At 45.1% G+C, this 23,923-nt stretch overlaps 1 protein-coding gene across 1 annotated transcript in view; it reads right to left on the reverse strand.

Moving 5' to 3' along the window:
• Nucleotides 1–752: 752 nt before the first annotated feature.
• Nucleotides 753–23,923, reverse strand: part of xpo7 (exportin 7) — a gene marked incomplete at its 3' end in the record, with an annotated part of 39,940 nt that continues 16,769 nt past the window's right edge. The window contains exons 3-20 of the mRNA XM_034080177.1: nucleotides 23,660–23,753; nucleotides 19,091–19,323; nucleotides 18,194–18,298; nucleotides 17,715–17,880; nucleotides 15,130–15,203; nucleotides 14,869–14,988; nucleotides 14,176–14,322; nucleotides 13,921–14,093; nucleotides 13,547–13,740; nucleotides 10,668–10,773; nucleotides 9,799–9,934; nucleotides 5,517–5,590; nucleotides 5,330–5,410; nucleotides 4,893–4,956; nucleotides 4,624–4,732; nucleotides 1,850–1,956; nucleotides 1,682–1,770; nucleotides 753–860 (exon numbers count right to left, since the gene is read on the reverse strand). Coding sequence (XP_033936068.1) covers nucleotides 753–860; nucleotides 1,682–1,770; nucleotides 1,850–1,956; nucleotides 4,624–4,732; nucleotides 4,893–4,956; nucleotides 5,330–5,410; nucleotides 5,517–5,590; nucleotides 9,799–9,934; nucleotides 10,668–10,773; nucleotides 13,547–13,740; nucleotides 13,921–14,093; nucleotides 14,176–14,322; nucleotides 14,869–14,988; nucleotides 15,130–15,203; nucleotides 17,715–17,880; nucleotides 18,194–18,298; nucleotides 19,091–19,323; nucleotides 23,660–23,753 — 2,180 coding nt within the window. The remainder of the gene's footprint in view (nucleotides 861–1,681; nucleotides 1,771–1,849; nucleotides 1,957–4,623; nucleotides 4,733–4,892; nucleotides 4,957–5,329; nucleotides 5,411–5,516; nucleotides 5,591–9,798; nucleotides 9,935–10,667; nucleotides 10,774–13,546; nucleotides 13,741–13,920; nucleotides 14,094–14,175; nucleotides 14,323–14,868; nucleotides 14,989–15,129; nucleotides 15,204–17,714; nucleotides 17,881–18,193; nucleotides 18,299–19,090; nucleotides 19,324–23,659; nucleotides 23,754–23,923) is intronic.

Here is a 23,923-nt window from a genome sequence, read left to right on the forward strand (position 1 = left end):
TAAAGGGTGTGTGTACTTCTCCTTGAGTAAAGCATGTGTGTACTTCTCCTGAGTAAAGGGTGTGTGTACTTCTCCTTGAGTAAAGCATGTGTGTACTTCTCCTTGAGTAAAGGGTGTGTGTACTTCTCCTTGAGTAAAGGGGTGTGTACTTCTCCTTGAGTAAAGTGTGTGTGTACTTCTCCTTGAGTAAAGGGTGTGTGTACTTCTCCTTGAGTAAAGTGTGTGTGTACTTCTCCCTGAGTAAAGGATGTGTGTACTTCTCCTTGAGTAAAGTGTGTGTGTACTTCTCCCTGAGTAAAGGATGTGTACTTCTCCTTGAGTAAAGGATGTGTACTTCTACCTGAGTAAAGGATGTGTGTACTTCTCCTTGAGTAAAGGATGTGTACTTCTACCTGAGTAAAGGATGTGTGTACTTCTCCTTGAGTATAGGATGTGTGTACTTCTCCTTGAGTAAAGGGTGTGTGTACTTCTCCTTGAGTAAAGGGTGTGTGTACTTCTCCTTGAGTAAAGCATGTGTGTACTTCTCCTTGAGTAAAGGGTGTGTGTACTTCTCCTTGAGTAAAGGGTGTGTGTACTTCTCCTTGAGTAAAGGATGTGTACTTCTCCTTGAGTAAAGGATGTGTACTTCTCCTTGAGTAAAGGATGTGTACTTCTCCTTGAGTATAGGGTGTGTGTACTTCTCCCTGAGTAGAAGATGTGTGTACTTGTGCCCTCTCTGGTATTCAGACCCTCCACAGGCGTATCGGGGTTACCTGTTGTGCACCAGCTCTGCCATGAGCTTGAGGACGGGAGTGGTGCATGCTGGGTCGTGGTACCACAGCTCGATGGCTCTCTGCAGGATGGGCATGTAGGCCGGATACCTGAGGCTCGAGTTAAAGACGCTTATTAAAAACCACACTGACAGGATGTTATTGTCGAAGCGGTATCGCAGCATCCGGACGGAAACACCAGACTCAGAGACGGTTTCATCTGGACGGCAGTGAGGCGGCTGAACACCCGAACGCTGTGAGGAGCGTCCATCACATTCGTCTGGCTGCATCGCGCCGACTACCATCTGCATATATTCCATTTACTCGCATACAGACTCTCCTGCACTATCTCTATTCCATCTGTATTATGTCCGATATATACATTCATGTTGCTCTGTTGGAGGACTTTAGTTTTTCATTGACAGGTCTTGATGATAAAGATTTGAAACTTGAATTTTGTGGAAAAGTTAGAATTTTAAGATTTTCTGAAAAAAAGTCAGAATTTTAAGATTTTCTGAAAAAAAGTCAGAATTTTAAGATTTTCTGAAAAAAAGTCAGAATTTTAAGATTTTCTGAATTTTGAGAAAAAGTAAGATTTTTAAGATTTGAAGAGAAATGTCCGAATTTATGAAAAATGCCTATATCTATCTATTATTATTGATGTATCTGTTTTATGTCCTATATACATTCATGTTGCTCTGTTGGAGGAGGACTTACGTCTTCCATCGTCATGAAACTGAGCACATGGTGATGAAGCCTTGAACCTTGAACTTTGAACCGTGCGTTTAATAAAAGTTCGCCTCCTTGTAAAGACGACAGCGCTTTAGCAGCTCGCTAAAGTACGCTGAAAATCCAACACGTGGCAAATGGAGCAAGTGTGCAGGGTTTGTTATGTGGTCACTGCGGCTGCCGAGCACATGCTGTGAGGATACATCCAGTCGAAGAGCATCATGAAGCTGGTTTTGGCGTTGAAGGCGAAGGCGATTCCTCGCAGGTCTCGAACCAAACCCACCAGAGTCCTCTGCAGGAAGTAGAGAGGATTTTCAGAATAAAAGCTCTGTAGTTAAGCTGCATTTTGGTGTGTGTGTGTGTGTGTGCACCTTGGCCTCCTGCTCGTTGAAGGTGTTAGTGCTCAGCATCTGAGCCACCGTTTCGAACGCGGCCGTCAGAGGAAGCATGAACTGCTCGAACTGATCCTCGTCCTCGCCTACAACAAAACACAGATTATCAAAAAGGATTTAAATCTACGGAAAATATATCCTATAATAATACAGATCATCATCAATGAGAATGAGCAATGCATCTAAAATAACATCTGCACATTAGAGGGGGGTAGGCACGTTTGAGAAACCAGCTCGAGTGAATCTGAAAACACACGACCACTTCCTCTCAGAGCCCCTCCCCCAACGCGCACCTGACCAATGAGGGCAGAGATCAGTGTGTGCCCAGATGGAAGGCTGGCAGGCAGGTAGGCCGTCCAGTCACTTTAGCCGGCTCAGGTGATTGGTCGAGCTTTCTACAGCGCCACGGCTTCAAAGCACTTCAGATATTCATCGCTCTCGGGACGTTGAGAGCATTCCATGGAAAAGAACAACACGTGTTTCTCGAGCCGGTTTCTCAGACTCACTGCTGGAGAAATGCTGTCGTCTCCCCTCTACGGGTTTCTTTAACGCTCTGATATCGTGTGTGGCTCTGAACGGTGTGCGACCTTGCAGCAGCTGCCTCTTCTCGTGATGGGAGGAGGAGGCAGGGCGTTTCAGGTTGATATTTAGGAGACAGACTGCTGTCTCCTAAATATCTCTTTTCTGCGAGGCGTGAAGGAAGTACGAGACTCTTTCCAGTAGGGATGCCAGCGATTATTCGAATATTCGCTACAGTCTCCATCATCGAATATTAATTTTAAAAATCGATTTTATTTATATATATATTTTTTAATTATTTATGTTTTTTCTTTTTTTCTGGCTTAGTTTCAACCAAAATATATATAAATATATATATGCTAATAATAGTAATAGTATTAATAATTGTAAATGGTCATTGGTCACACCACCAGTTTGTTTTACTGTAAACTTGGAGGAAGCCTGCGAGCAGAGCAGACTGCTGCTGCAGCACGCCCCCACCCCCCCTCCCTCTCCCTCACACGTGCGACTAAAGATGAACAAAGCGGCAGGTAAAAAGAGTTCCTCCTCGTGGAACTACTTCGGACTTACAAGTCCAAAGGAAGTTAAATGCAAGCTCTGCGAAAAGACGATTTTATTTTTAATTATTTTATCCCACTTTATGCTTTGCTCTTGCTGCTTGTTTTACACTGATTTTATGTCTTATTTTGTACTGATGTAAAGCACTTTGAACTGCAATACCCTGCATGAAAGGTGCTATACAAATAAAGTTATTATTATTATATTTATAGCCTATAGGCCTAGCGCTTTTCTACAACTCAAAGACGCTTTCACGCTTACACATGTCCTGCAATACACATGCTGCAGCTGCTCACTGTTTGTAAAAGTTAATAAATAGCATTTCAATAATGTACTTTCTATACCCTGCTTCATAAACAATACTGACATCCCTGCTCCTCCGAGTCTGGGGGTCCGGGGATGTGAGGACAGCGCGAGGACAGACAGGGAGGCTGCTTCACTTCATAAAGGAAATGGTGGTTAATATTAACAACACAGGAGCTAACACGCTTAATAACCTTCATTACGTGTTAGAGAGAGAACATAAGAACGTTTGACAAAGATGAGGCTGTTAACGGGCAGCAGATCTGCTGTGTGTAGAAAGAGAGAGAGAGACGCTGAGCGGCACCGAGCAGCGATCAGCTGATACGGAGCATAGAGAGAGCTGCAGTCCGCGGGGCTCGGCCTCCTGTCCTCACAACTCTTATTAATCTGGGGAGCGGACAATTGTTATTTGTTCCTACTCGGAACCGAGTTTTGCTTCCCAACGCGGCCACTGTGCTGCACTTCCCGCCCGCCCCGTCTAACTGTACAGAAAGCGGCGAGATGCATTTCCTTAGGAATCGACAAGCAGAACCGAAACTAACATTTCTAAACGAACAATGGCGGACACGGACAATTTGCGAATGAGTTCTGCCTTTTGTAAACTGAATGTATCAATAATTTGTCAATAAATCGGGGCGAAAAACGTCACTTGTCCGCCGGACAAGTCAATTGAAAGATCTACTTGTCCGATATTGTAAATAACACGTCCCGGACGGTGGGACGTGTACTTTTTCGCACACTGCAGACCCCGTGTGTCCTCTGCGTGGGAGTTAACACTAGATTAGATCATTGGTTCTCAGCCTGACCCCGACCCGCCTTTAATGTGAGCAAAGAGTCAACGTGAGAATGTGCAATAAAATATGAAATTAATAAAGAGTCTTTACATTAACACAATAAATACATATGTGCAAGAAAATAATCAAAATAAATAAAATATATTCAAAAACATAAGAATTTAAAGTAAAAATGTGCACAAAAAAAATATATAAAACACGACTTCGGCTCTGGAAAGAAGCGTGTGTGTGAGACGTCCAGTGTTTGCTTGCGTTGGTGTGTGTGTGTTGCTTGTGTGTGTGTGTGTCTGTAAGTGTCTGTAAGTGTGTGAGTGTGTGTGTGTCTGTAAGTGTGTGTGTGTGAGTGTGTCTGTGAGTCTGTGTGTGTGTCTGTAAGTGTGTGTGTGTGTGTGTGTGTGTGTGAGTGAGTGTGTGTGTGTGCATGTGTGCGTGTCTGTAAGTGTGTGTGTGTGTGAGTGTGTCTGACTGTGTGTGTGTGTGTGTGTGTGTGTGTGCGTGTCTGACTGTGTGTGTGTGTGCGTGTCTGACTGTGTGTGTGTGTGTGTGTGTGTGTGTGCGTGAGTGTGTGTGAGTGTGTACCTAGGTCCACCATCAGCAGGCGTCCCAGAGCCGTGTAGAAGGTGGTCCGGCACCTCATGTCGCTCAGATTGGATTGGTTGTTCACCCCGAGGAAGGAGAAGTGTTCACTCTTTAAAGACACAGAACGATAACATCGTTATCAATAATCAATAATCCACACGCCTAGCTTCTGAAGTTTGAATATGCAAATGAGGCGAGGAGGAGGAGGAGGAGGAGGAGGAGGAGGAGGAGGAGGCGGAGGAGGTGCGTAGTCACCCAGAGTTCCTCACCGTGTGGTTGTTCAGCATGAACTGCACGGCGCTGAGCTTCACCAGCTTCCTCACGCTGCTGTACGTGCACACGGGAAGTCAAGGAGCGCACGGGGCGGGAGAATTACATCTTACCAACGATAATTACAAATAGAAATGTTGTTACTGAGAATAAGAACGTGAGTTATTATAAATTATTAAAAAATAAAAAATAAAAAGATCACAGACTTATTTTTTAAATAACTGAAAATCACAGGACAATAGAAACGGCAACATTTGTTATAGGGGTCACACACACACACACACACACACACACACACACACACACACACACACACACACACACACACACACACACACACACACACACACACACACACACACACACACACACACACACACACACACACACACACACACACACACACACACACACACACACACACACAGAAGGATATCCCAGGGAGAGGTCGTTCAGCAGCTGGAGTGTCTTGGAGGTGATCGGCTCGCACTGGCCCCAGTACTTCAGGTTGGTGATGCTGAAAGAGAGGAGACGTTGAAGTGAACACAGAAAGACGCGGCTTCGCTCGTGACGTCAACACGTCAACATGTCAACACGTCAACACGTAGATAATGTTTACTCACATCTTCCCGATGAAGACACTGAGTACCATGGTCTCGTCGTTCAGACCCAGAACTTCTGATAGTCGTCGATAAAGCTGAAAACAACAGAAACACAATCGTCAATATTTACTCGGCTTCATAAATATCCATTTCTTCCGTCTCATGGCTCAAGAGCTCTCGAGGCGGCCGACTTCACGCCTCGTCTCCTTCTCGTCTCCTCTCTCGTCTCCTCTCACTCATGAATCGCATTTAAAATGAAACACGATGTTTGTTCCCCAGAATTTATTTTGACAAAATCATTTCTTATCACCAGGTTAAAGCTAAATGTGTGTGTGTTTGTGTCTGCGCGCGTGTGTGTGTTAACATATGTATTAGAGTATAGCCTTTGCATCTCTTTTAGCACGAAGAAGAATACTCCTAGAAAGGAAATCTTCTATACCACCTAAAGCATCTCAATGGCTTAAAGATCTAATGTTGTACCTGAACTTGGAGAAGATTAAATATAAACTATTTGAATCTGTGTGGGGCTCTGAGAGCCTACACAGCTGAACTTAAGACACGACGTTAAGGACAAAGAGGGGGAACTACGAATGTTGTTTTTTCCTTGTGTCTCTTTTTATATTCATTTTTTTATTTTATTTATTTTTATTTATTTGTTCTGTCTTTGTATACATGTATGTATGTAGGTAGGTACGTGTATGTATGTGCATGTGTACATGTGGGTATACATATGAGTATATGGGTACAAGTATTACTGTTTCTATTCTTTATTCCCTTATCTATACATTTTCTTTTAATATTATCTTCTATATTACTTTACTTTTACCTATACAGGTATCTATCTTATTTATTTAGTTAGTTATTTATTTTACTAGCTAGGACCGGGAGGGAGGGAAAGGGGAAAAACAAATAAAAATATTGACTGTATAAATGTAAACTCATTGTGCCTGACTCAATAAAAAAAAGAAAAAGAAAAAATGTATTAGAGACATCCAGTGTCTGTGTGTGTCTGTCTCTGTAAGTGTGTGTGTGTGTGCTGCTTGTGTGTGTATTAACATATGTATTAGAGACATCCAGTGTTTGTTTGCGCGTGTGTATGTGTGTGTGCGTGTGTGTATGTGTGTGTATGTATTGTGTGTGTTTTAACATATGTATTAGAGACATCCAGTGTGTGTGTGTGTGTGTGTGTGTGTGTGTATTAGAGACATCCAGTGTGTGTGTGTGTGTATTAGAGACATCCAGTGTGTGTGTGTGTGTGTGTGTGTGTGTGTGTGTGTGTTTGCACGTGTGTATGTGTGTGTATGTGTGTGTGTGAGTATTAGGCATATACCGAGGCTGAGCATTTCGTTGTGTTTGTTTAGTTGTGAGTAACTGCATATTTAGAGCTGGGATTATTGAAGGGTTTTATATTGTTCCATATTTAGGAATAACTCAGTTGAAAGTTAACCTCAGCTTCTCACTGAGATATAAGAGGAAAGAAATAAGAAATAAAGCGCATTATTTCTATACATTGAAAAATATGATATTCAGAAAAAGTTCTTTTTTTAAAACTTTTTTTGCTCAAAAAAATTCTGCAATATTATTTTTATTCACACGTGATATATTTTAATATATTTTCCCCCTACATTTTACATCGTATTTTAATTTGTATATTATGTGTTTTTTTGCAATAGAATAGTAATTTTAAACGTTTTCTCTTATTTAATGTTTTTGCGATAGAAAACAACTAATGGTGAAATGGGCTAAATGTTAATGTGAGCGCACTTTAATCTCCAGGTCCATAAAGCTCTGATTGAGCAGCAGAGGGAGGCGAAGCATGAGGGGGTGTTCGGGGATAAAGGGGGGGGGCTCGCTTTCTGCAGCACAGAGGGTTAACTGACAGGAAGAGGAGCCTCCGACTAAAGCTGCGTATTGTTTCCACGCTCACGGTTATTTAACCCATTCTCTGCTCACTCGGCGCGGAACCTGCCGCTTCCCATGACCTCAGGCTCGTGTGTTTAGAGCAGGGGTTCTCAACGTTTTGATGAGTGAGGGCCAATGTAGGTACCCAATATTAGATTGAGGGCCGCCCAAGAAAAAACGGAACGCAAAATAATTCCAAACAAATCCTTTCTTTATTGTACTAACCAATTACCGCAACTCGCGAGATGCCTAGTTGCCATGCAACCAGTTGTCTAGCAAACGTTCCACAAGCTGTCATTCATAATTTAGGAATGACAACCCAGGGGGCGCAGTTTTACCATTCTTAAATTCCATTCTAATTCTTACTAGATACGACCATGGAGGATTCAAATATAACGCATGCATTTCGTCACATTAACTATCGTGGGCCGCCAGAAACATTTCCGAGGGCCGCCATTGGCCCGCAGGCCGCACTTTGAGAACCCCTGGTTTAGATCAACGCTTGTAATACACGTCTCACACTTTGCTTTAGATATGTTTGGTAAGCGAGTAACTCTCATCTCATGTTATAGTCGTGTTGTTTAGAGAGAAGTGGCTGGATGCCCGGACGCTTTAAACGCTGTTCTGAATGCACATGGTAAACACTCAGGACGATATCTAGTCTATTCCTCTACAATATTGTTGACATGCTGCTCCTGGTGTCTTCCCTACCCGCTACTCACCCGCTCTGGTGTATTAAAGGGAGCTAACACTACACCGGGAACAGACTATCTATTCCACTTATCTGAGACGGCCACATGTTGCAGTTTCTGCTCCGAAACACACAAACACACTCCGTCAGTCAGCGCTTCACACCACTAACAACACGACTGCTCACTGAATCTATAGAACCGCTGCCGTCAGCACGAGTCCACAGAAAGAGCGGCTAACAGCCAGTGAGCACACAGAACACACACATGCTACAGGGTGGAGGTATTAAGATCCTGATACCCTACTTTAAAAATACTCCACTACGAGCAAAGCCATGCATTTAGATGTCGGCTGGACGCACAGAGGCCCCGTGTGAATTAGGGCTGCGCGATATTGGAAAAAACTGACTTTGCGATATTTTCTTTTCCTGCGATATGAAAAAATACAGGAATGAAAGAAAAGACAGTTCCAAACCATCCTCTCTTGAACTTTAATATACAATTGGTATTTTTCTAACTATATTTAACCGGATGAAGGATTTTAGTCACGGACGTCTGGATATTAACTAGTGCTGTAAAAATTATCGCGTTAACGGCGGTAATTAATTGTTTGAATTAATTGCGTTAAAATATTTAACGCATGTGCAGAATGGCCCGCCCCATACGTGCCACCAGTGGCAGCGCCAGGGTATGGCTGGGGTAGGCTGCACCCATACCAAGAAATGGCTCAGCCCCACCATGAGACACGATGTTAGAGTGAGCAAAATAAAGTCTGCCAACTCGCGGAGTAAACTGCACAGACAGCAGTTAGTCAGACTGATTTCAGTAGCCACGGTTTGAAAACTTTTGTCACGTACTGATCGTCTTCTCAATAGAACATCTTTGATAATGTCTTCTGGCCAATCAGAATCAAGATAACGGCGTGGTGTTGTTGCAGGAAGTCCCGACGCAGAATACTTTTGCTGTAGTACAGTAACACATAACTGGTACGCAGGTTATGGCGTAATCTGAAATGCGTACCGTCACTTGTGTCACAAAGCGCATTTGCGTACCGACGTACTTGTGAAGCTTTTCCAGAAGGCGGTTCGATCACCGGACGACAGAGTCGGTCTCCGTGTGCACAGACAGGCTGCTGTTAACGTCGGTCTGTACGACGGACTTGTGCCAAATCTACGCCAACCGGCTGCGGAGGGAGACTCCCCCCTTCACTGGAGAACTGCGCTAAAACAGCTGATCACAACGTTCACACTCTGTGGTCACGAAGTACTCCACTATCTTTTTCCTTTTGTAGCAAGCAGCAAAATAATGGTCACATGATGTGTTTGAGTTAATTTGCCTACTTAATATCGCACGTCCTACGATGTGACTACCGCGCATATCGCGATTATCGTCACGACACGATATATCGTGAAAAAGTATTGATCGTGCTGTAAAAAGTAGAGCGTTTCTGAAAGATAATGTAATTTTGCAGCAAAATGTTGGAGAAGTTTCTTGAGGAGTAAAATGTAGTTAAAGTAGACGAGACGAGACACATGATTCTGAGATCCTTGACTGCAGGGAAAGCTCTGAGACCGCACCACGAAATGTATGAAAACTTCAGTTGACAGATAAATGTAGTAGTCAACCGTAAATCTAGCGAAGTAAAAGCATAAAGTAAAGTACGTAAAACACCTGAAACGTGTACTTTCCTACAGGTCATTCAGTCGTCGTACCTTTGATGATTTCTGCACCTGGTCTCCGATGTAGATCTTCCTGAACTGCTCGAAGAAGCTGAGCATGGCGAGCTCCAGTCGCTCGTTTCCCGCCTGAGCGAGTCGAGAGTCCGTCAGGTTCATCAGCTGCAGCACCCTGAACGTGAGGAAATATCATAACCAGTCAGAAACACATTCATTTCTACCTTAATTAGCGGAACAAGTGGTTCACAAGTAGCTTAGAAATCATTAAAATCTGATTCATACACGTTTAAGCGACCTATAACATTTGGAGTCCCACAGGGAAATGTGTTGGGGCCCCTGCTGTTTGCATTCAAACGTGTGTTTATACTGAGGAATTGGACATTTTAGCAATAAAGAAATATTTTCCACACAATTTCAGTCTTTATTTTTCTCATGTGCTGCAGCACCTCTTTTCACCCTCTGTCTAAAACCAGAGCCCAGTCTGCTCTGTTGTGATTGGTCAACCACTTACAGATGTCCCGCCCCTAAGCCTATCACGTACAATTTGTTGGACCTTAACCCTTTAACCCCTGAGCCTGTTTTCAGGTCTCCGGCTCCAAAATGACATTCCCAGAACAAATGACCATATCTTCTAAAAGGGTTAAATTAATAATCTTTTTTCTCAAAGCAACAATAAACCTGTGAGTTGGATGTAGAAGAGTCAGAATCAATATAGATGTTTTTATTTTAAAGTAAATTCAGATTGAACATGGTAAAAACATGTAAATTATTGTGTCCGTCCAAAAAGAAAACATTACTTATAGTGAAAACCACCTTGGATGATGGGATGGTCGACTAAAAGCTTTAGGAATCCAAAGTACAATATTTTCAAGGTATGTAACCCACACATATTCTCGTTTTCTTACCGACAGACTAACTCTCCATCCATGGCGTCCTGCTCGTCTGTGCTGGCGAACGACACGCGGCCCCCGATCACCGCCCCGATGATGTACACCAACCACGTCAACCGACCTGCACAGAGGGAGCGTTAGAGAGACAATTACACACCCGGTATAATCATATCAGTCACACAGGCAGAGGTGGTAAAGTACACACATCCTTTACTCAGCTAGAAGTACACACATCCTGTACTCAGCTAGAAGTACACACATCCTGTACTCAGGTAGAAGTACACACATTCTGTACTCAGGTAGAAGTACACACATCCTGTACTCAGGTAGAAGTACACACATCCTTTACTCAGGTAGAAGTACACACATCCTTTACTCAAGTAGAAGTACACACATCCTTTACTCAGGTAGAAGTACACACATCCTGTACTCAGGTAGAAGTACACACATCCTGTACTCAGGTAGAAGTACACACATCCTGTACTCAGGTAGAAGTACACACATCCTTTACTCAGGTAGAAGTACACACATCCTTTACTCAAGTAGAAGTACACACATCCTTTACTCAGGTAGAAGTACACACATCCTGTACTCAGGTAGAAGTACACACATCCTTTACTCAGGTAGAAGTACACACATCCTTTACTCAAGTAGAAGTACACATCCTTTACTCAGGTAGAAGTACACATCCTTTACTCAGGTAGAAGTACACATCCTTTACTCAGGTAGAAGTACACATCCTTTACTCAGGTAGAAGTACACACATCCTTTACTCAGGTAGAAGTACACACATCCTTTACTCAAGTAGAAGTACACACATCCTTTACTCAGGTAGAAGTACACACATCCTGTACTCAGGTAGAAGTACACACATCCTGTACTCAGGTAGAAGTACACACATCCTGTACTCAGGTAGAAGTACACACATCCTGTACTCAGGTAGAAGTACACACATCCTGTACTCAGGTAGAAGTACACACATCCTGTACTCGGGTAGAAGTACACACATCCTTTACTCGGGTAGAAGTACACACATCCTTTACTCAAGTAGAAGTACACATCCTTTACTCAGGTAGAAGTACACACATCCTTTACTCAAGTAGAAGTACACATCCTTTACTCAGGTAGAAGTATACACATCCTTTACTCAAGGAGAAGTACGCACATCCTGTACTCAGGTAGAAGTACACACATCCTTTACTCAAGGAGAAGTACACACATCCTTTACTCAGGTAGAAGTACACACATCCTTTACTCAAGGAGAAGTACGCACATCCTGTACTCAGGTAGAAGTACACACATCCTTTACTCAAGGAGAAGTACACACAACCTTTACTCGGGTAGAAGTACACACATCCTTTACTCGGGTAGAAGTACACACATCCTTTACTCAAGGAGAAGTACACACACCCTTTACTCAAGGAGAAGTACACACACCCTTTACTCAGGTAGAAGTACACACATCCTTTACTCAGGTAGAAGTACACACATCCTTTACTCAAGTAGAAGTACACACATCCTTTACTCAAGTAGAAGTACACACATCCTTTACTCAGGTAGAAGTACACACATCCTGTACTCAGGTAGAAGTACACACATCCTGTACTCAGGTAGAAGTACACACATCCTGTACTCAGGTAGAAGTACACACATCCTTTACTCAGGTAGAAGTACACACATCCTTTACTCAAGTAGAAGTACACACATCCTTTACTCAAGTAGAAGTACACATCCTTTACTCAGGTAGAAGTACACATCCTTTACTCAGGTAGAAGTACACACATCCTTTACTCAAGTAGAAGTACACATCCTTTACTCAGGTAGAAGTATACACATCCTTTACTCACGGAGAAGTACACACATCCTTTACTCGGGTTGAAGTACACATATCCTTTACTCAAGTAGAAGTACACATCCTTTACTCAGGTAGAAGTACACACATCCTTTACTCAAGGAGAGGTACGCACATCCTGTACTCAGGTAGAAGTACACACATCCTTTACTCAAGGAGAAGTACACACATCCTTTATTCAGGTAGAAGTACACACATCCTTTACTCAGGGAGAAGTACACACATCCTTTACTCTGTAGAAGTACACACATCCTGTACTGGGGTAGAAGTACACACATCCTTTACTCGGGTAGAAGTACACACATCCTTTACTCGGGTAGAAGTACACACATCCTGTACTCAAGGAGAAGTACACACATCCTGTATTCAAGGAGAAGTACACACATCCTTTACTCAAGGAGAAGTACACACATCCTTTACTCAGGTAGAAGTACACACATCCTTTACTCAAGGAGAAGTACACACACCCTTTACTCAGGTAGAAGTACACACATCCTTTACTCGGGGAGAAGTACACACATCCTTTACTCAGGTAGAAGTACACACATCCTTTACTCAGGTAGAAGTACACACATCCTTTACTCAGGTAGAAGTACACACATCCTGTCAAAGTGTGAGAAGTAGAAAGTACAGGTACAGGTGTGTGTGTGTGTGTGTGTGTGTGTGTGTGTGTGTGTGTGTGTGTGTGTGTGTGTGTGTGTGTGTGTGTGTTTCTCTGTGTGTGTGTGTGTCTGTCTGTGTGTATGTGTCTGTGTGTGTTTCTGTGTGTGTGTGTGTGTGTGTTTCTGTGTGTGTGTGTGTGTGTGTTTCTGTGTGGTTCTCTGTGTGTGTGTGTGTGTGTGCGCGTGTGTGTTTCTCTGTGTGTGTGTGTCTGTGGGTGTGTGTCTGTGTGTTTCTCTGTGTGTGTGTGTGTGTGTCTGTGTTTCTCTGTGTGTGTGTGTGTGTGTGTGTTTCTCTGTCCGTGTCCGTGTGTGTGTCTGTGTTTCTCTGTGTGTGTGTGTGTGTGTGTGTGTGTGTGTGTGTGTGTGTGTGTGTATCGTACCCTCCTGCACGGTGATGTCCGCGGCGCTGGAGTTGGTGCTCTGCAGCAGTTCCTGGTAGCTCTGCGCCGCCTGGTCGAACAGCTGCACCAGCAGCGCGCACGTCTTCTCGTACTCACAGCGCCCGATGGTGGACAGCTGGTCGAGCTGCTGCTGCACGAGCCCCGCGTCGTCCAGAGGGTCCTCCAGCCCGTCTCTGGGGAGAACACACACCTTCCATTAGAACTAAAGACATGTCTCTCCGGGGTCCTGCAGGTTTCAGACTCAAACAGAAACTTTACAGGATTTAGAATTTCTTTACAAAAAACTCACTTTTAATCAGTATGTGAATTAAAAGCGTGTCTCAGGTGAGTGTTATCGAGGGACAGAATCTCACCTGAGGATGACGTGCACGGACTCCAGCCGCGAGGTGATGTACGCCTTGGTGACCTCAGGGGTGTAGGTCTCCAGCAGGTGAGGCTCGGTGGCTTTCACGTACGGCACGGAGGCGGCCAGACGCTGCCATAAGCTCAGCAGGTAGTGCACACTGTTGGGGGCAAACTCCCAGTGCTGGGGGGGGGGGGGGGGGGGGGTTAGCTTATACCCCCTGAACCGAACACTTCCAGCACCTTCCCTCTCTGAACCATCTCACCTGCAGACTGGTGACGGTGAAGTTGGCGATGAGGCGGATCACCTCCGGGTAGTTCTCCACTTTGACCAGCTCGCCCAGCTGGTAGTTGCTCTTCAGCCGCGCCAGCAGCCGGCAGAACTCGTGGTAGTTGTTCGGGTCCGGCAAACACTGGAGCAAAAACGTGGAATGTTGAAAAAGTGAAATCCACTGAACAAAGATATGAAGATAAATGTAAGAAGTAAAAGAAAAGAATTGCCATAAATAAGATCAAAGAGAATATGATTCGTATGTAAACAAAGAAATAATGTGAAATAATGAACCTGTGTTTTTTCTTCTTGTGTCTTTTTTTATATTAATTTTTTTATTTATTTATTTGTTCTGTCTTTGTGTACATGTATGTATGTAGGTAGGTACGTGTATGTATGTGCATGTGTACATGTGGGTATACATATGAGTATATGGGTATACGTATTACTGTTACTATTCTTTATTCCCTTATCTATACATTTTCTTTTAATATTATCTTCTATATTACTTTACTTTTACCTATACAGGTATCTATCTTATTTATTTAGTTAGTTATTTATTTTACTAGCTAGGACCGGGAGGGAGGGAAAGGGGAAAAACAAATAAAAATATTGACTGTATAAATGTAAACTCATTGTGCCTGACTCAATAAAAAAAAGTAAAAAGAAGTAATGTGAAATAACGAACCTGTGGGTTCACCAGGATCCTCTTCACGCCGTCCACCAGGTGTGAGAGGAACTTCGCTCGCTCCGCATTGTTGAAGAGAGAGCGCCGCACGGAGGCTATCTGAACTAAACAGGACAACACCTGCACACACACACACACACACACACACACACACACACACACACACACACACACACACACACACACACACACACACACACACAGGTCAACAGTGGGCTTGAACCGTGAGGGCGTGTCGGGCGTGCAGGGCGGCTCACTTACCAACGGGGAAAGGGACGGAGGGATGGAATGATATAAATTGAAAAAGAGCTGCAGTGTGGAGGAATCGAGAAACGCTGGAAAGTAGAAACAGAACAACGAGAAAAATAAATATTAAAGTCACAATTTATTGGAAGAAACGTCAGAAATGCCAGAAAAAGACGAATGATATATTTAAACGTCAGAAGGAAATCAGATCGGATAAAAGATTCATTTCCTCAGAAATATTCAAGATTTTTTTTGCTGTAAATGTACGAGCAAAATCTCACAGAATATTTAATTAATTAACAATTAATTGGTGAGTTTAAAAAAAAAGAAAGAAATAAGTTTCCTACTATGTACCTGATCTCCAGGTGTGTGTTATGTACCTGATCTCCAGGTGTGTGTTATGTACCTGATCTCCAGGTGTGTGTTATGTACCTGATCTCCAGGTGTGTGTGTTGTGTACCTGATCTCCAGGTGTGTGTTATGTACCTGATCTCCAGGTGTGTGTGTGTGTGTTATGTACCTGATCTCCAGGTGTGTGTGTGTGTTATGTACCTGATCTCCAGGTGTGTGTGTGTGTGTGTGTTATGTACCTGATCTCCAGGTGTGTGTGTGTGTTATGTACCTGCTCTCCAGGTGTGTGTGTCATGCACCTGATCTCCAGGTGTGTGTGTTATGTACCTGATCTCCAGGTGTGTGTTATGCACCTGATCTCCAGGTGTGTGTGTGTGTGTTATGTACCTGATCTCCAGGTGTGTGTGTTATGTACCTGATCTCCAGGTGTGTGTGTGTCATGTACCTGATCACCAGGTGTGTGTGTCATGTACCTGATCACCAGGTGTGTGTGTTATGTACCTGATTTCCAGGTGTGTGTGTTATGTACCTGATCTCCAGGTGTGTGTGTTATGTACCTGATCTCCAGGTGTGTGTTATGTACCTGATCTCCAGGTGTGTGTGTGTTATGTACCTGATCTCCAGGTGTGTGTGTTATGTACCTGATCTCCAGGTGTGTGTGTTGTGTACCTGATCTCCAGGTGTGTGTTATGTACCTGATCTCCAGGTGTGTGTGTGTGTGTTATGTACCTGATCTCCAGGTGTGTGTGTGTGTTATGTACCTGATCTCCAGGTGTGTGTGTGTGTGTGTGTTATGTACCTGATCTCCAGGTGTGTGTGTGTGTTATGTACCTGCTCTCCAGGTGTGTGTGTCATGCACCTGATCTCCAGGTGTGTGTGTTATGTACCTGATCTCCAGGTGTGTGTTATGCACCTGATCTCCAGGTGTGTGTGTGTGTGTTATGTACCTGATCTCCAGGTGTGTGTGTTATGTACCTGATCTCCAGGTGTGTGTGTGTCATGTACCTGATCTCCAGGTGTGTGTGTCATGTACCTGATCTCCAGGTGTGTGTGTTATGCACCTGATCTCCAGGTGTGTGTGTGTTATGCACCTGATCTCCAGGTGTGTGTGTGTTATGCACCTGATCTCCAGGTGTGTGTGTTATGCACCTGATCTCCAGGTGTGTGTGTGTTATGCACCTGATCTCCAGGTGTGTGTGTTATGTACCTGATCTCCAGGTGTGTGTGTCATGTACCTGATCTCCAGGTGTGTGTGTGTTATGTTCCTGATCTCCAGGTGTGTGTTATGTACCTGATCTCCAGGTGTGTGTTATGTACCTGATCTCCAGGTGTGTGTGTGTTATGTACCTGATCTCCAGGTGTGTGTTATGTACCTGATCTCCAGGTGTGTGTCATGTACCTGATCTCCAGGTGTGTGTATCATGTACCTGATCTCCAGGTGTGTGTTATGTACCTGATCTCCAGGTGTGTGTTATGCACCTGATCTCCAGGTGTGTGTGTTATGTACCTGATCTCCAGGTGTGTGTTATGTACCTGATCTCCAGGTGTGTGTTATGTACCTGATCTCCAGGTGTGTGTGTTATGTACCTGATCTCCAGGTGTGTGTTATGTACCTGATCTCCAGGTGTGTGTGTGTTATGTACCTGATCTCCAGGTGTGTGTTATGTACCTGATCTCCAGGTGTGTGTTATGTACCTGATCTCCAGGTGTGTGTTATGTACCTGATCTCCAGGTGTGTGTTATGCACCTGATCTCCAGGTGTGTGTGTTATGTACCTGATATCCAGGTGTGTGTGTTATGTACCTGATATCCAGGTGTGTGTGTTGTGTACCTGATCTCCAGGTGTGTGTGTCGTGTACCTGATCTCCAGGTGTGTGTTATGTACCTGATCTCCAGGTGTGTGTGTCATGTACCTGATCTCCAGGTGTGTGTGTCATGTACCTGATCTCCAGGTGTGTGTTATGCACCTGATCTCCAGGTGTGTGTGTTATGTACCTGATATCCAGGTGTGTGTGTTATGTACCTGATATCCAGGTGTGTGTGTTATGTACCTGATCTCCAGGTGTGTGTGTCGTGTACCTGATCTCCAGGTGTGTGTGTGTCATGTACCTGATCACCAGGTGTGTGTGTTATGTACCTGATCTCCAGGTGTGTGTGTTGTGTACCTGATCACCAGGTGTGTGTGTTGTGTACCTGATCTCCAGGTGTGTGTGTTATGTACCTGATCTCTAGGTGTGTGTGTTATGTACCTGATCTCCAGGAGGTGGGGATCTGAACGGTGCACAGGTCATCGGAGGATTCGTCCGTGGACGTTCCTATGAAGTCGTAGTTGAGGCAGTTGTAGCTGAGCTTCAGCAGCTGCATGAGGAGGCCGTGCTGAGACTCATCGTTCAGGTTCAGGTTCTTCCCCGACGCCTAAAACACACACATTCAGTACAACAAAACACACACACACACACACACACACATTCAGTACAACAAAACACACACACACACATTCAGTACAACAAAACACACACACACACACATCACACACACAACACACACACACACACACACACACACACACACACACACACACACACACACACACACACACACACACACACACACACACACACACACACACACACACACACACACACACACACACACACACACACACAGTGACTTCTGTTTGATCTCCTCCACGTCATTGGAGGAGCCTCGCCTGTTTGAGGAGCCTCACCTGTTTGAGGAGGTTACAGGAGAGCGTGAAGATGTCGAAGAGCGACGAGTCTCTGAAGGACGAGGCGATCTTCCTGTGTTTGGTCAGAGGGTGAGTCGTGTCCGCCTGGAAACAGGAAACACACCGCGTTCAAAAAAAGGTTTCCTATTGGATAATCAAACGTCTATCTGATGTTATTCCCCGAGGTGAAGGAGAAGTGTTTAGGAAAGGACATAAGGACAGAAGTGTTTAGTAAAGGACATAAAGGAATAGGAGCTAAAGAGTTTAGGAAAGGATATAAGGACAGAGGGGGTTAGTAAAGGATGTAAGGACAGAGGATGTTAGTAAAGGATGTAAGGACAGAGGAGGTTAGTAAAGGATGTAAGGACAGAGGAGGTTAGTAAAGGATGTAAGGACAAAGGATGTTAGTAAAGGACAGAAGTAAAGAGGAGGTTAGGAAAGGACAGAGGAGGTTAGTAAAGGATATAAGGACAGAGGGGGTTAGTAAAGTATGTAAGGACAGAGGAGGTTAGTAAAGGATATAAGGACAGAGGGGGTTAGTAAAGGATATAAGGACAGAGGGGGTTAGTAAAGTATGTAAGGACAGAGGAGGTTAGTAAAGGATGTAAGGACAGAGGAGGTTAGTAAAGGATATAAGGACAGAGGAGGTTAGTAAAGGATGTAAGGACAAAGGATGTTAGTAAAGGACAGAAGTAAAGAGGAGGTTAGTAAAGGACAGAGGAGGTTAGTAAAGGACAGAGGAGGCTAGTAAAGGATGTAAGGAGGACAGGGTAAGTAAAGGACGTAAGTAAAGAGGAGGCTAGTAAATGACAGAGGAGGCTAGTAAAGGACAGAGGAGGCTAGTAAAGGACAGAGGCGGGTAGGACAGAGGAGGCTAGGACGTAGGAGGTGTCTGACCTGGTTGATCTCGTTGGTGAGCTGGGACAGGATGGTGACTCCGATGATGCAGTGCTCCACGCTGTCCTGCAGGAAGCGAGTCACGTCTACGATCACGTTCCTGAACACGTAGTCTTCCTTCTGGCAGTCGAACCAGCCCAGCTTGGTGATGCGGGCGTACAGCTGGATCAGAGCCTGCGTCACGAAGGCCGCCAGCTTAGGGCGCGTCGCCAGGTAGTTCAGAACATAGTTCCCTGCAGGAGAGGAGACAGAGCACGTGAGGAGAGGAGACAGAGAGAGGAGACAGAGAGCACGTGAGGAGAGGAGACAGAGAGCACGTGGGGAGACAGAGCACGAGAGGAGACACAGAGCACGAGAGGAGACACAGAGCACGAGAGGAGACAGAGAGCACGAGAGGAGACAGAGAGCACGAGAGGAGACACAGAGCACGAGAGGAGACAGAGAGCACGAGAGGAGACAGAGAGCACGAGAGGAGACACAGAGCACGAGAGGAGAGGAGACAGAGAGCACGAGAGGAGACGAGACAGAGAGCACGTGAGGAGAGGAGACAGAGAGCACGTGAGGAGAGGAGACACAGAGAGGAGAGGAGACACAGAGCACGTGAGGAGAGGAGACAGAGAGCACGTGAGGAGAGGAGACACAGAGCACGAGAGGAGACAGAGAGCACGAGAGGAGAGGAGACAGAGAGCACGAGAGGAGACGAGACACAGAGCACGAGAGGAGACAGAGAGCACGTGAGGAGAGGAGACAGAGAGCACGTGAGGAGACAGAGAGCACGTGAGGAGAGGAGACAGAGAGCACGAGAGGAGACGAGACAGAGAGCACGTGAGGAGAGGAGACAGAGAGCACGTGAGGAGAGGAGACACAGAGCACGTGAGGAGAGGAGACAGAGAGCAGGAGAGGAGACAGAGAGCACGAGAGGAGACAGAGAGCACGAGAGGAGACGAGACACAGAGCACGTGAGGAGAGGAGACACAGAGCACGAGAGGAGACACAGAGCACGAGAGGAGACAGAGCACGAGAGGAGACACAGAGCACGAGAGGAGACGAGACAGAGAGCACGTGAGGAGAGAAGACAGAGAGCACGAGAGGAGACGAGACACAGAGCACGTGAGGAGAGGAGACACAGAGCACGAGAGGAGAGGAGACACAGAGCACGAGAGGAGACATAGAGCATGAGAGGAGAGGAGACACAGAGCACGAGAGGAGACGAGACAGAGAGCACGTGAGGAGAGAAGACAGAGAGCACGAGAGGAGACGAGACACAGAGCACGTGAGGAGAGGAGACAGAGCACGTGAGGAGAGGAGACATAGAGCACGTGAGGAGAGGAGACATAGAGCATGTGAGGAGAGGAGACATAGAGCACGTGAGGAGAGGAGACAGAGAAAAAAGATTTTATTATTTGAGTTTTAAAAACGTCTATCTGACCTTAGTCCCCGAGGTGAAGGAGAAGTGTTTAGGAAAGGACATAAGGACAGAAGTGTTTAAGAAAGGTAATAAGTGTTTAGGAAAGGACAGAAGTGTTTAGTAAAGGACAGAAGTGTTTAGTAAAGGACATGAGGACAGAAGTGTTTAGTAAAGGACATAAGGACAGAAGTGTTTAGGAAAGGACAGAAGTGTTTAATAAAGGACATGAAGACAGAAGTGTTTAGTAAAGGACATAAGTGTTTAGGAAAGGACATAAGTGTTTAGTAAAGGACATAAGTGTTTAGGAAAGGACATAGGTGTTTAGGAAAGGACATACGTGTTTAGGAAAGGACATAAGGACATAAGTGTTTAGTAAAGGACATAAGTGTTTAGGAAAGGACATAAGTGTTTAGGAAAGGACATAAGGACATAAGTGTTTAGTAAAGGACATAAGGACAAGTGTTTAGTAAAGGACATAAGGACAGTGTGTTTAGGAAAGGACATAAGGACAGTGTGTTTAGTAAAGGACATAAGGACAGTGTGTTTAGGAAAGGACATAAGGACAGTGTTTAGGAAAGGACATAAGGACAGTGTGTTTAGGAAAGGATCTAAAGAAACCGAAGAGGAGAAAACTAGATGTATCTAAATATATTGTTTGAGGTCTGAACTTCCATCGGAGAGGAAATCATGTTTTCCCCAGTTTTTTGTCACAACATGAGAAACAATACCAACATTTCCACGTATTGAGTCATGACATTAGAAATGAAAAATAATATGATATGAGTATTAAGTCACACATTTACCGTTCATATTATTTACATTTCAGAGAATAAAGAATCTTCCAGTTTCAAGTCAGAATCATACGAGAAAAGAACTTCATATTTTAGCCTCTTTCGAATCACAAGAAACAAGACCAATATTTCCACGTATTGAGTCATAACCGTACAAAATAATATGATATGTCCTTTACTAACCCCCTCTGTCCTAACGTTCTCTGTCCTTTACTAACCTCCTCTGTCCTTCACTAACCTCCTCTGTCCTAACGTTCTCTGTCCTTTACTAACCTCCTTCTGTCCTTTACTAACCTCCTATGTCCTTTACTAACCGCCTATATCCTTACGTCCTAACCTCCTCCGTCTTAACCTTCTCTGTCCTTTACTAACCTCATATGTCCTTACGTCCTAACATCCTCTGTCCTAACCTCCTCTGTCCTTTACTAACCTCCTTCTGTCTTTTACTAACCTCCTATGTCCTTTACTAACCTCCTTCTGTCTTTTACTAACCTCCTTCTGTCCTTACGTCCTAACCTCCTCTGTCCTAACCTCCTTCTGTCTTTTACTAACCTCCTATGTCCTTACGTCCTAACCTCCTCTGTCCTAACATCCTTCTGTTCTAACCTCTTCTGTCCTAACGTCCTCTGTCCGAACGTCCTCTGTCCGAACGTCCTCTGTCCTAACCTCCTCTGTCCTAACCTCCTCTGTCCTAACCTCCTGTGTCCTAACCTCCTCTGTCCTAACCTCCTCTGTCCTAACATCCTTCTGTTCTAACCTCTTCTGTCCTAACGTCTTCTGTCCTAACGTCCTCTGTCCTAACGTCCTCTGTCCGAACGTCCTCTGTCCTAACCTCCTCTGTCCTAACCTCCTCTGTCCTAACGTCCTCTGTCCTAACGTCCTCTGTCCTAACCTCCTCTGTCCTAACCTCCTGTGTCCTAACCTCCTGTGTCCTAACCTCCTGTGTCCTAACCTCCTCTGTCCTAACCTCCTCTGTCCTAACCTCCTGTGTCCTAACATCCTTCTGTCCGAACGTCCTCTGTCCGAACGTCCTCTGTCCGAACGTCCTCTGTCCTAACCTCCTCTGTCCTAACCTCCTCTGTCCTAACGTCCTCTGTCCTAACGTCCTCTGTCCTAACCTCCTCTGTCCTAACCTCCTGTGTCCTAACCTCCTCTGTCCTAACCTCCTCTGTCCTAACATCCTTCTGTTCTAACCTCTTCTGTCCTAACGTCTTCTGTCCTAACGTCCTCTGTCCTAACGTCCTCTGTCCGAACGTCCTCTGTCCTAACCTCCTCTGTCCTAACCTCCTCTGTCCTAACGTCCTCTGTCCTAACGTCCTCTGTCCTAACCTCCTCTGTCCTAACCTCCTGTGTCCTAACCTCCTGTGTCCTAACCTCCTGTGTCCTAACCTCCTCTGTCCTAACCTCCTCTGTCCTAACCTCCTGTGTCCTAACATCCTTCTGTCCTAACGTCCTCTGTCCGAACGTCCTCTGTCCGAACGTCCTCTGTCCTAACCTCCTCTGTCCTAACGTCCTCTGTCCTAACGTCCTCTGTCCTAACCTCCTCTGTCCTAACCTCCTGTGTCCTAACCTCCTCTGTCCTAACCTCCTCTGTCCTAACATCCTTCTGTTCTAACCTCTTCTGTCCTAACGTCTTCTGTCCTAACGTCCTCTGTCCTAACGTCCTCTGTCCGAACGTCCTCTGTCCTAACCTCCTCTGTCCTAACCTCCTCTGTCCTAACGTCCTCTGTCCTAACGTCCTCTGTCCTAACCTCCTCTGTCCTAACCTCCTGTGTCCTAACCTCCTGTGTCCTAACCTCCTGTGTCCTAACCTCCTCTGTCCTAACCTCCTCTGTCCTAACCTCCTGTGTCCTAACATCCTTCTGTCCTAACGTCCTCTGTCCGAACGTCCTCTGTCCGAACGTCCTCTGTCCTAACCTCCTCTGTCCTAACCTCCTCTGTCCTAACGTCCTCTGTCCTAACGTCCTCTGTCCTAACGTCCTCTGTCCTAACGTCCTCTGTCCTAACCTCCTCTGTCCTAACCTCCTCTGTCCTAACCTCCTCTGTCCTAACGTCCTCTGTCCTAACGTCCTCTGTCCTAACGTCCTCTGTCCTAACCTCCTCTGTCCTAACCTCCTGTGTCCTAACCTCCTCTGTCCTAACCTCCTTCACAGTTTTAAGTCAGAAAGGTAAAACCTGAATAGTTCACGTTACCAAATCACATGAGAATCATCTGAATCAGTTTCAGCAAAGAAACGTTTCTCTACATGTTGTTTATTTCTGTACATCTGGGAATAAAGGCTGAAGTAACGAATCCAGTGTATTCCCATGTGACTTGAATCTGGAAGAGGGTCCTGAACAGATGGAGTGGGGGTAGAGGCGAGGACTCACGGATGTCGATGCGCTGCTCGAGCGGGAGAGGGTTGCTGGTTCGAGAAACCAGTTTAGACAAACACGTGGCGGCGAGGAGCTGCGAGTACGAGGACTGCAACCACAAAGACACGGTTAGCTTGGGTTCATTCATGTTTCCCTCAGGACACGGTTAGCTTGGGTTCATTCATGTTTCCCTCAGGACACGGTTAGCTTGGGTTCATTCATGTTTCCCTCAGGACACGGTTAGCTTGGGTTCATTCATGTTTCCCTTGTTGCTAAGAG

The sequence above is a fragment of the Pseudochaenichthys georgianus genome, unplaced genomic scaffold (genome assembly GCF_902827115.2).
Source record: "Pseudochaenichthys georgianus unplaced genomic scaffold, fPseGeo1.2 scaffold_923_arrow_ctg1, whole genome shotgun sequence".
NCBI classification, from domain to species: Eukaryota; Metazoa; Chordata; class Actinopteri; order Perciformes; family Channichthyidae; genus Pseudochaenichthys; species Pseudochaenichthys georgianus.